General features: G+C 43.8%; 1 protein-coding gene across 2 annotated transcripts in view; it reads left to right on the top strand.

The window, feature by feature from the left end:
• DOCK2 (dedicator of cytokinesis 2) overlaps positions 1–12,602 on the top strand; it is a 409,352-nt gene that overhangs the window by 16,259 nt on the left and 380,491 nt on the right. For both annotated transcript variants that reach the window (XM_033432052.2, XM_033432051.2), the window contains exon 2: positions 4,601–4,684. In XM_033432052.2, coding sequence (XP_033287943.1) covers positions 4,601–4,684 — 84 coding nt within the window. The remainder of the gene's footprint in view (positions 1–4,600; positions 4,685–12,602) is intronic.

Raw genomic sequence — 12,602 nt, 5'->3', positions numbered from 1 at the left:
GCCATTTGTTTTCTATGTATCTTACATCTTTTTTTGTTCCTCAATTTTTCATTACTACCTTCTTCTATGTTTAACTGATTTTGTCTGGTTTACTGTTTTTTCCCTCCTCTGTATTTTTTAGTTATTTTCTTAGTGGTTAACCTGGGTTTTACCACCAGTATCTTACGTTTATAACAATATAGTTTAAGTTAAAACCAACTTAGCTTCAATAGTATACAAAAATCTCTGCTTCTATATAAGTTTGTTTCTTCCCTTTTGTATTGTTTCTGTCACACATTACATCTTTATACACCCTATGCCTGTTATCATGGATTTGTAATTATTGCTTTCTGTATTTGTCTTTCCAATTGTCTATCAGTGATGGAATCCCTGTTTTTGTTTATCTCTTCATTTCTCCTTCATTTTTGAAGATAATTTTGTGTGATATAGAATTCTTGGTTGACATTTTTTTTTTCCTTCAGCACTTTAAATATGTCATCCACTGTCTTCTAGTTTCACTGGCTTCTAAAAAGAAATCATGTGTTAATTTTATTGAAGATTCATTGTACATGATGAATTGCTTCTCTCTTGCTACTTTTAAGACTCTGTTTCTTGTTCTTGACAATTTGACTATTTTGTCTTGGTATGGATCTCTTTAAGTTTATCCTGCTTGGATTTCATTGAGCTTCTTGGATGTATAGATTCTTGTCTTCCATCAAATGTAAGTTTTTGACCATTATTTTTTCAAATTTTCTTTCTGCTACTTTCTCTTTCTTTCCTCTCATTATAGAACTCCCATTATGTGGATGTTGGTGTGCTTGATATTGTTCCACAGGTCCCTTAGGATCTGTTAATTTTTCTTCATTCTTTTTCTTTCTGCTCCTCAGTCTGGCTAATCTCAATAGACTTTTTTTTGTTTTGTTTTGTTTTTGTTTTTTTTTTTTGCGGTACACAGGCCTTTCACTGCCGCGGCCTTTCCCGCTGCGGAGCACAGGCTCCGGACACACAGGCTCAGCGGCCATGACTCATGGGCCCAGCCGTTCCGCGGCATGTGGGATCCTCCCGGACTGGGGCACGAACCTGCGTCCCCTGCATCAGCAGGCGGACTCTCAACCACTGCACCACCAGGGAAGCCCCTCAACAGACCTATTTTTAAGGTCATTGGTTCCTTCTGACTGCTCATATCTGATGTTGAACCTCTCTAATAAAATTTTTACATTTGTTATTGTACTTTTCAGCTCCAGAATTTTTATCTGATTCCTTTTTATAATTTCTCTCTCTTTGACTATATTCTCCATTTTCTGAGACATTATACCCCTGGTTTCCTTTAGTTCTTTGTCCATAGTTTCCTTTGGATATTTGAGCATACTTAAGATAATTGATTTAAAGTCTTTGTCTCCCAAGTCCACTGTCTGTCATTCTTTAGGGACAGTTTCTATTAAATTCTCTTTTTCCTGTGAATGGGCCATACTTTCTTGTTTCTTACATGCCTCATAATTTTGTGCTGAAAACTGGATATCTTGAATATTTTGATGTGCTAACTCAGACGTCAGAGTCTCCCTCCTTGCCAGGGCTATTGTCACTGCTTGATATAGATTGTAGTAGTTTGTTTGTTTAGTGACTTTTCTGAAGTATTTTTGTTAAGACTGTATTGTTTGTTGCATGTGGTCACTGAAGTCTCTAAATGCCTGGAATCGAGAGAAAAAAAACCTAGTCTTTGCAGCTGCGCGCATGTGTTTTGGGGCTTACGTTCAGCACTTAGCCAGGCCATTTACAGCTCTGCCAGAGCCTGCATTTCCTCCCTGTATGGAGCTTGGAGGTCAACCAGAGCTGAGAACTTTGGGCTTTCTCCCATCCTTTTTCAGCATGTGTCCAACTCATCATGGCCTTCTAGATCCCCTGCAATAGGTGGTATTCTTCAAAGCTCTTTATTCTCCAAAGCATTTCACTCCTAAGCCTTTCCTCCCAGGTTTATTAGTGGTATTATTGTTTGACCAAACTTATATTCTTTGCCCTGTATGGAAGCAGGTAGTTCTTTTGACTTTAAATGTTTTTGATCAATGCCCTTTGCATAGCTGTTTCTCTCCCTTAAGAGAGTCCCAAGTCAGGGAAATAAAGGCAAGCTCATGGCTTTAGTCCTTCAGGGAGTCCACAGACAGATCAAAACAAGCAACTACTGTACAGTTTCTTGGGACAAGGTCTGCTCTGCTCCCTCCAGCCCCAGGAACCCACAGGAACACGGAACACCATCTTCAAGACTGCCACTAAGATGGGGAGTAGAGAATGGGATAAGGATAAGTTAAAATGCTACAAAACTTTACCAGGTTTCAGTTGCCTTTTCTTGAGTAAGCATTTGCTTGGTTGCTGTAAACTTTTGACTGTTTTTCAGAGCTCTGGTAAAGTTGATTCTGACCATTTTTGCTGGATTTTTAATTGCTTCTTTGGAGGGACAGGCGCTTGGAACTCCCTATTTCACCATTTTTGCTGATTTCACTCGAAAAAGTAGTTTTTAAATGCATTTTGTTTGTTGACACATGAGGAAACTGAGGAGCAAAGGGAGAGGGAATGAACTGAATCAGTGGTAAGACTACCAAGAGGACTCAGGATACCTCTTATTTAGTTAATCTACCTCCCGCACTGCCTGGTCACATGGTTCATCAGCAGCAAGTCTCTCCTTGGTTCAAAGACCTCTGGGATTAGAGAGACAAAGCAAGGGTCTCCTCGTGGGCTCCGCCACATCCACTCTGCCTCCCTCCATCCACTCCCCCAACAGCAGTCGGCGTGATGGGGTTACATCACTCCCCAGCTTAACAGCCTTCAGCCTTCAGCCTTCTATCCACTGGTGTATTTATACAATGGAATATTATTCTGCCATAAAAATGAATGAAGTAATGATAGTTGCTACAACATGAATGAATCTTAAAAACCTTGTGCTGAGTAAAAGAAGCCAGTCGCAAAAGACCACATATTATATGACTCTATTTGTACGAAATGTCCAGAATAGGCAAATCTATAGAGACAGAAAGTAGATTAGTGGCCGATTGTGGCTCAGGGGACTTTTTTGAGGTGATGAGAATGTTCTAAAATTAATCATGGTGGTGGTTTCACAGCTCTCTGAGTAAATCATTGAAGTATATATTTTAAGTGGGCAAATTGTATCTAAATAAAGCTATTACCAAATCACTAAGTAAAATCTATCCAGCTTCCTGTTCTCTTGGAGTAAAGCCCAAAGTCATCGTGAAGCCCTGCATGACCTGGTTCTTGCCTCTCCAGCATCCTCTGTGTCACCCACCTCCTCCCTTATAATCCATGCACAGCAGTTTCCTTTTTGCTCTCTGAATGTGCCAAGTGTCTTCCTTACTTGGGGCCTTTGCGTATGCTATTCCCACTTCCTGAAATGCCCTTCCCCGCTTTCTGTTCCCATAGCTGACTTGTTTGAATCCTCCATGTATCATCAGCTCAGGGGGTCCTTTCTTAACTACCCCAACAAAAATTGGTGCCTCCTCTATCAGGCCCTATTTGTTTCTTACATCACATGTATCATATTTTGTAACCTTATATTTATTTGTGTATTCACCAAAAGAGCAAGATCAGTGCCTAGCATGTGCCTGGCATATTGTAGGCACTTACTGAATATCTGCTGCATGCATAAATGAGGACAACCTTGTAGGATCATACCATCCATCCTCCTGAATGAGGACAACCTTGTAGGATCATACCATCCATCCTCCTGAGGGTCTTTCCTTAAATTGAAACACTTGTGTTTTGATTCACATGTCATATCAAACATCATTGTGTCCTATTCTGTTCTTGAAGATCTTCCAGGCTGGATATTCCTTAAACAAACTTCATCCCTAGGTTAACGGTAATGGCCTGGTCCTCACTTAGCAAGTGATGCTGCGTAGGGGCTGAGCACTGCAATGATATGGTGTAATCTCACATTCCAAGGGATTAGCAGAGGCTCCCATACCACACAGGGGACTCTGGGTGTTTTCATAGCCAACTGCTACTCCCCAGAAGCTGACAGTGTAAATGGGAAGGTAGACAGTGTAAATGGGTGGTAGAAAGACTGGCATTTTAGGCTGCTGTCACCAGGATGGAGTAATTGGGGAGCAGCAGGTAGCTCACAATAGCAGTTGAGAATATGGAAGTTAGATACTGGTTTTCCTGTCACTTCCTAGCCTGATGATTTTGGCCAAATTGTTTAACCTCTAAGCACCTCCATTTCCTTATCTGCAAAATGGGATCACAGTTTACACCTCGCAGGGTTGCTTTGGGAATGAAATGAGAGGATGTGCTGAGCACACGCCAGGTGTACAGTGGGAGGTCAACCATGGGAATGACATAAACGCCATCCTTGTCACTCAGACTGGAGTGCATTACCTGTGCTAGGGAGAGGTCATGTTTGACTAATGAATGGGGGCCTTTGGGAGCCAGGCTGGGCCTGCATTGACTCCTGTGGCAGGCTGTGGTTTTTACAGTGGTTTTACATTGGTCTTGTTTAGCCATATGGGCTGCATGGTCATCAGAAAAGTCAAGAAAGGAAGGGCAGGAAGGAGCAGAGATTCTTGGTATCCAGAGGTCTCACCAGGCTGCCTCTCTGTTCCATTTCATTTCACAGCCATATACAACTTCCAAGGGAGCGGAGTCCCCCAGCTCTCCCTGCAGATTGGCGATGTGGTGCGAATACAGGAGACCTGTGGAGGTGAGTCACTGGCCCAGGCGACCCTTGGATGCCAGGAGCTTGCTGATGGTGTTGGGACACCCCCAGGACATACCCAGCACCTCCAGCCCTCTCTTGGAACTTGCACCTCTGTGTGGTCTATTTAAATACATTTTGCTAATATTAGTATTTCAGATTTACTGAAAATAATGCTTTGTTATTGTAGGAATTCATACTTAGAAACAAAAGCCAAACTGGGTGGTTTGATGTTCATTGTGCTCTCTATTTGCCCAGCCATGGAGCTGTTGGGCCCTATGACACCTTCTAGATACACTTCTTCTTCTTTTTTTTTTTTTTTTTGCGGTATGCGGGCCTCTCACTGCTGTGGCCTCTCCCGTTGCGGAGCACAGGCTCCGGACGTGCAGGCTCAGTGGCCATGGCTCACGGGCCCAGCCGCTCCGCGGCATGTGGGATCCTCCCGGACTGGGGCATCAGCAGGCGGACTCTCAAGCACTGCGCCACCAGGGAAGCCCTAGATACACTTCTTTATTAGTTTCAACACCATTATAAAGGAATATCAGCATTATTAGGGTTTTGAAGGGTCCAGTAAATTATAATCCTGATTCCAGTTCTGCTGTACATAGCTGTGTGGTTTGGACACTGCATCTGGGCCAGGAAGCAGTACTCACTCCCTTCAGCAAGCTGGGTGCCCTGTCTTGGGCAAAATGGCATCTCTTTCTTCCCACAGAGGTGTCATCTCTTGTGAAGCCAGGTGTCTGTTGGGCTGTGTCCACCATCGTGGCAATGGTGGTGGTTTTTAAAGTTTGCACAAAGGTTAATGGCCTTACACTCATGAGTCAGGCCATTAGAAATCAATGTATCACCTATGTCACTGATAAAATTGACATTGGGAGCACAGCTTGGGTGTAAGTGTCGAATGAGCTTGCTCATGGGCTGACTACATTCAGGCAGGCTCTCCCAGCCCTCACTGCCCAGCTGGGCCACCACGGATCTCCTCCTGTCTGGGCCTCACTATAATCCTGCTGTGTGGAGGGCGTAGAGTGTGTCTTTCCTGTGGTCAGGCAGAGCAAAGAGAAAGGAGGGCAGAGGGGGCTCTGTCCCTGTTTCCCAGCTAATCCCTCAGGTTAGGCTGTCCTGTGCTGGGATGGGGGTGAGGGGTAGGCAGGAGGCAGGTGTGCTACTGTTAAGGAGGCCCCCTCAAGGAGAAATAGAGGGCTGGAAGAAAGGAGTTTGCCTACAGAGCTAGCCATCTTTGGGTTCTTAACCACATAGTGAGTACTCTGCTAAATTCCCACAACATGTTAGTCTAGTTACTCCTCACAGCAACCTGCAGGACAGGTGGTATCTTCAGCCCTAGATTAGCTATATGCAATTAACAGAGCACCTCTGCAGATTCGTGAAGGAGTGCGTATCCACATACACACACACACACACACACACACACACACACACACATACACATACACAAATGCAAACCAAAAAGCAAACAAACAAAATGCTTTTTGGAGGGAGAAAGAATTTGATATTTGATATTTCAAAGCAGCTTTAAAGGAATCATCATGGGGGAAATGAGAACTTTGTTCACCTTCCTTACGTTTATTTTATGCTTTAGTACTGTTGCTATTTATTTATTTTTTAAGGATTCCTTTTTTAAAATAATTAATTTATTTATTTTTGGCTGCATTGGGTCCTCATTGCTGTGCATGGGCTTTCTCTAGTTGTGGCGAGCAGGGGCTACCCTTCATTGCAGTGCGCAGGCTTCTCGTTGCAGTGGCTTCTCTTGTTGTGGAGCACGGGCTCTAGGTGCACGGGCTTCAGTACTTGTGGCATGTGGGCTCAGTAGTCGTGGCATGCGGGATCTAGAGTACAGGCTCAGTAGGTGTGACAGACGGGCTCAGTAGTTGTGGCTCGTGGGCTCTAGAGCACAGGCTCAGTAGTTGTGAAATGCGGGCTCCAGTAGTTGTGGCTCACGGGCTCTAGGCACGTGGGCTTCAGTAGTTGTGGCGCATGGGCTCAGTAGTTGTGGCTCGTGGGCTCTAGAGCGCAGGCTCAGTAGTTGTGGCTCATGAGCTCTAGGTGGGTGGGCTTCAGTAGTTGTGGCTCATGGGCTCAGTAGTTGTGGCACGTGGGCTCTAGAGTGCAGGCTCAGTAGTTGTGGCACACGGGCTCAGTAGTTGTGGCTTGTGAGCTCTAGAGCTCAGACTCAGTAGCTGTGGCCCGTGGGCTCAGTAATTGTGGCTCATGGGCTCTAGGTGAGTGGGCTTCAGTCGTTGTGGCACGTGGGCTCAGTAGTTGTGGCACATGGGCTCTAGAGTGCAGGCTCAGTGGTTGTGGCGCACGGACTTAGTTGCTCCGCGACATGTGGGCTCTTCCCCGACCAGGGCTCAAACCCATGTCCCCTGCAATGTCAGGCGGATTCTCAACCACTGCGCCACCAGGGAAGCCCAATGTTGTTATTTTGGACATCATGCACTTTTCAGTGTCCAGGCCTCTATAGTGCCCAGTCTGGCCCTATTTTACACACAGAGTGAATGGGACTGGGGGAGGGGTAGGGATCTGATTCCAAACACCCTGCCCTCCTCCCATAGTGCAATCCTACCCTTTACAAATGTAGTTCTACTCAGTGGCAGATAAGCAAACTCTAGGTGTCTACCAAGGGCAAAGACTGAAAATAAAAACAGCAAGCAAAACAACTCCTCAGTGTCACTTTTGTGCTACTGGATGATAATCCCGAGAAACAGGCAGAGACCTCAGATTTGCAGGTGAAGGAGCAAGCCTCAGGGAAGAGAAATGACTTGCCTAGGCTTGCACAGTGAGCCACTTGCTGTTCTCTCCACTCTCCTAAGACTGCTCCCTTTTCTCCACCCCATGCCTACCAAGGCAGTGAAAAGCCTCAGAATGTTTTCTGTGTCCTACATTTTGAAATTCAGATGAGTGTTTTTTTCTTCTTTTCATGCAGTTTCCCTGGAGAAAGTGCTTCAGGGCAGGAAACTGACCACATAGGTTGCATGTAATCAGAGCCTTTCTTTACTTTTGCCTGGCTTATAGCCTGACCTTCAAAAAGACTGCACTTGCTGACTCAAGTCACCTTTGTTTCAGGGATTAACCTCCTTGCTCCGAAGCTCTTTAGTTCTGGTTTCCCATTTAAAATTTTGTTTTATCAGTCTTATTTTAATGCATCCTTGTAATAAGCAGCCACAGTACTTTTCTGGAAAGAGCTGGACATATTAATTTAGCAAGTGATTGCCAGTTCATGACTACTTTGAAAATACCTTTGGAAGTCTGTTAGACTGATTCTAGATATCTGAGGAATTGGTATGAAAATTATTAGGATTTATCATGCATGCACTCATACCCATATAGAGTTTTCAAACTGGAATTTATAGGATCCTAAGAGTCCGTGAGGGCCTTAGATGGCTAAGGGCTCTGAGATCAGGTCTGGTCTTATCTTTTTTGCATGCGGGGAGTTCTGCTTATGATTCCAGTTGAAAAACAGTTCCTCTGCAGATATAAAAAAGTGAAAACCATAGTGTTAGTCAAAAATTAGTCAAAATGACATAGTAGAAAAAATATGGGTGTGCTTATATCACCGTCTTGCAGAAACCTACTCAAAAAATAAAATCCAGCCAATTGAGAGATGAATCAAAATGTTAAAATATAGGAATTGAAAAGCTGTGATAAGAGGAAATACAGGCAAACATTGAGTCCAAGTGAATTGATTTGTCAAAATTAGTATTAAAAGTCATGGTAGTTACGACTACCAAAAAGAATGTCATTGTTTGAAAACTGTAAAATGTAACCCCCCACCCCCCACCCCGCAAAAAAAACGAATACAATTGAGAAGTGGAGAGGGGAATGGAATAGAATAGATACAGTCTTGAAGATTCAAAGCACATTTCTCCAGATATCAGCAAGGATTAATTCTTGGTGGTAGGAATGTGAATATTTTTATTTTGTGTTTTTCAGTAATTTTAAACTCTCCCCTCTCCTCCACAAAGAGAAAAGAAAAGAAGGAAGGAAGGAAGGAAGAGAGGAAGGAAGGGAGGAAGGAAGAAAAGAAAGAAAGAAGAAAGAGAAAGAAAAGAAGTAGAAAAAGCATGGGCTTTTGAATCAGAAAGTTATCCTCTGCTCCACTTACCCACTAGCTTAGTGATCTTAGGGAAGTAAGCCTCAGTTTTCTCACCTGCAAAAATGTATTATCATCACCTTGCTTCTGGGTGTATTATGAGGATAAAATGAGAGAAGTAGAGAAGCTGTTTAGCCTCATGCCTGGCTCCTAGGTGCTCTGTGTTGAATTCCATCTCTTTCCCCCATTAAACAGAGCTACACTGAGACTGGCAGGTATGTATCTATCTTAGCCACATTGCCCAGGGAACACAGAAGGTGACCCTCTGATTGCCTGGAGTGGGTGAGGCTAGCCCTTCTTTGCCTATGCACTAAACTTACTCAGCCAGATGAATGGGGAAAACAAAAATCTGAGCTGAAACCTTAGGCATGAATGAATTTCCTTTCACTAGAGCTCTAATGGTTTTAGTATTTCCTTTTAGATAATATTTTATTGCGATAAAAACTCAAACAATTCAGAAGGGTGCCCATTGCTAAGCTTTCCTAATAGACATCCTAATGCCTATTTCTTTGTCCATATTACATCTCTCAGACTGCCTCTCTTACCCAGAGGCAGCACAAACATTCTGCTTCCTGATTTTAGATGTGGAAAACACATGTGTTTATTAAGTAGTCAGAACTCCTCATGGGGGAATAAATGTGAAAAAGGAGTGTTGTTTTTCCCCAATCCCTTCCTTCAGTTATATTTGGTTGACATCTTTCCAGATATTTAACAACATCTCAAAAGAAGGCTTCAATTCCCTATGCAGTTTAATGCTCCTCTCCTCCTTCCCTTTTCCTAGCTTAAACAAGGCTGGGGGTAGAGGGAGCTTGGGGTGCTCTCTCTCTGATTCTTTGACTTCCTGATCAAATAAGCCAAAAGATCAGCCAGTCCCCTCACGAATAGCCATGTAGCTGGGGAACAAGATGCCAGATGCCCGCTGTATCTCTGAGTGAGTCTTCTGGACTGCACCCTTCGCGCTTGGATTTGGTCTGGGGGTGAGAGAGCTCTACCATGCACTCCTAAGGCAACAGCAGCTACCTCCGAAGACCAACTCCCATCTCCTGATTACTTGGACAGCGGTGAGGGGATGTTCCTTGGGGGTATCCCAGGTTACTTAGACTCTTCCTTATGAGCCCTTCAGAGGGAATGTCTGCTCCACTCTCAGTTATTTGCTACCTGACTCTTCCTTTCCAGAACAACAGCGAAGGTTCCATTCCATCTACTGATACACATACTTGCCCGGGTCATGGGGGCCCACTCTTAGTGGTGAAGAGAATGGGATTTCTAGACAGTGGTTTCCAAGGTGCTTTTGAATTTCATTTACCAGTAAAATGGAACAAGGGGAGGGGATGAGGGAGGAAGTTGACATAGCTTAACCTCCTTAAGGTAAGGCATAGCTTTTATTGTCATTGTTTTCTAAAAAATGGGACTATACTGTACATACCATTCTGAGACTTGTGCTTCTCACTTAAAAACATCTGGAATTCCTTCTAAGCTGGCACGTGTGAATCACCTCCACCTTGGTTCAGCTGCAAAGAGCTCTGCGTGAAGAGTTCCGAATCTCCCACTTGCTCAGTGGGGTACACCCAGAGCCATGCCACCTCTTCTCTACTGACGACTCCACCGAGAGTGATCCTGACCCATCTGAGTCCTTTGCTTTTAGGGCACGGTGGGGTGGGGGGTGGGGACATTATGTGCACTTAAGAGGGTATTTTTTTAAAGTGCCACTTTGCAGGGAGATGGTCCTTTGTTTAGATCTGCTCTAGAAACAGGTTGGTATGAAAGGGACTCCATTTTCTTAAGTAAGGCTGTTTCATTGTAGGGAGTTGGTAAGTGAAGTTTTCTTCCCTTTTGCTTGTGGGTGAGGCTAAAACGTCAGTAAACTTCCATTATGTTGAATTTGAAGAATGTTTCATTTACTTTGTTGTTTTGGGAATATATTGAAATGACTTCACACACACACAAAAAAACCCCACAAAAAAAACAAAAAACAGGGCTTCCCTGGTGGTGCAGTGGTTGAGAGTCTGCCTGCCGATGCAGGGGACACGGGTTCGTGACCCGGTCCGGGAAGATCCCACATGCCGTGGTGCGGCTAGGCCCGTGAGCCATGGCCGCTGAGCCTGCGCATCCGGAGCCTGTGCTCCGCAACGGGAGAGGCCACAACAGTGAGAGGCCCGCGTACCACAAAAACAAAAAACAAAAAACGATATTCAAATTCTGTAGGTTCTGGAAATAAAATAGAAAATATGCCTAAGTTTCTCTGGTTAATGATGATGATGATGATTATGTATTTTTAAATGACATAATGGTATTTAGTAATTTTTTTAACACTTACCATATGCCAGGCACTGTACAAACTCTGAATTGCTTATCTAATTTAAGCCTATGAGACGGGCACTATTATTGTTCACATTTTACAAATAAGGAAACTAAGGCTTAGAGAAATGCACTAACTTGTCTAAGATCACGCAGAAGTTGCAGATCTTCATTCAAATCCAGACTTTGATTCCAGAGCTCATACCCTTAACCACTGATTGATACTGGCTTCTGTTACATTCTTCTTAATGTTATTAGATATTTCAATCAAATAGGAAAGTGAAATACACCCAGGCACACACCACTCAAATAGATATTAACATTTTTCATTGTTTAGTTCATACATATTTTTTTTAAAGAAATAAACATTTTAGGTGCAACTGAGATCCCCTGTTTACCCCTCTCCTATTCCATTCTTGTCTTTTTGTCCATTCTTCAGGTAACACTCATCCTGAAATTGGTATGTCTTCTTCCAGTCTAAGGTTTTGTACCTTTACCAGATGTGTTCACCTTCATAATTCTGTTTAAACAATAGTTTGTGCAACAGCCGTGTATGGTAGCTGTTATTGTCCTCATTTGACAGGTGAAAACACTGAGGCTTAAGTGACATGACCAAAGATCACATTGCCCGGAGAGGGCAGAGAGAGGACTGGGTTTCTAGGATGTGGATTCTTGTTTGATGTTCTGGGATGCTTTTAACCTCTCCTCCTTTTTCCCCTCCCCATGCAACTCCTGGGTGATTAGAGTATTTAGGTACATTTCATTTTGATATTTGGAATGTGGGAAAGGAGGACAGTTGGAGTTTATCATTTTCCATAAGAATGGTAAAAAAAAATTTCCTTTCCTCATATTCCCCAGGATGCACTTTGTGAGTTTTCTGTTTATAAAGTTTTCATGGATAGGGTTAGACAAAAAAAGCCTTTTCTGTTACTTAACTGAAAGGGCATTAAGCCAGGGGACGCGTCCTGGGGTGTGGTAAATGCTGTGTTACCCTGAGCCTGGTTTTGATCATGGATTTTGCTATGTGTGCCAACTATTGTTATCTGCCCAGTCGGGTCTTGGAGTACAGCCAGATATAACTGGCCAGTGACCAGACTAGGGAGTGGACATCAGGGGTCATGGAGATCAGTGATTCAGCAGGGTTGGGGATATCAGAAAAAGTCCTAAGGACAGCTCTGATGCAGTGGATGCTTTCTCATCATCCAGCAAGTGGAGATGGTGGTAAGCCTGTCTCGTCAAGGATCACTGGGGATTTATTTCTGAGAGCACCTAGCCCAATGTCATGTACACAGTAGGTGCACAGTCAGTGTTTGTTGAACTTAAATCTGGGAGCCAGAATGTATATGCTGGCGGTAAGCGTCAGTCGATTTCTTGCTCAGGAGTGAGTTGAAGTTTTGCAAATCAGGATACCAACAAGGGGTGGCAAGTCACTGATTCTCAAGGGTGAGAGAGGGCAATGTCACTGGAATTCAAGGGTCCCAGATGGAGCCCCTGTCGTGGAGAGCCAGATGTGGG

This window comes from Orcinus orca, chromosome 3 (genome assembly GCF_937001465.1).
Source record: "Orcinus orca chromosome 3, mOrcOrc1.1, whole genome shotgun sequence".
Lineage (NCBI taxonomy): Eukaryota > Metazoa > Chordata > Mammalia > Artiodactyla > Delphinidae > Orcinus > Orcinus orca.
The sequence above is the reverse complement of the archived record's forward strand: the minus strand, read 5'-3'. Positions and strand labels throughout refer to the sequence as shown.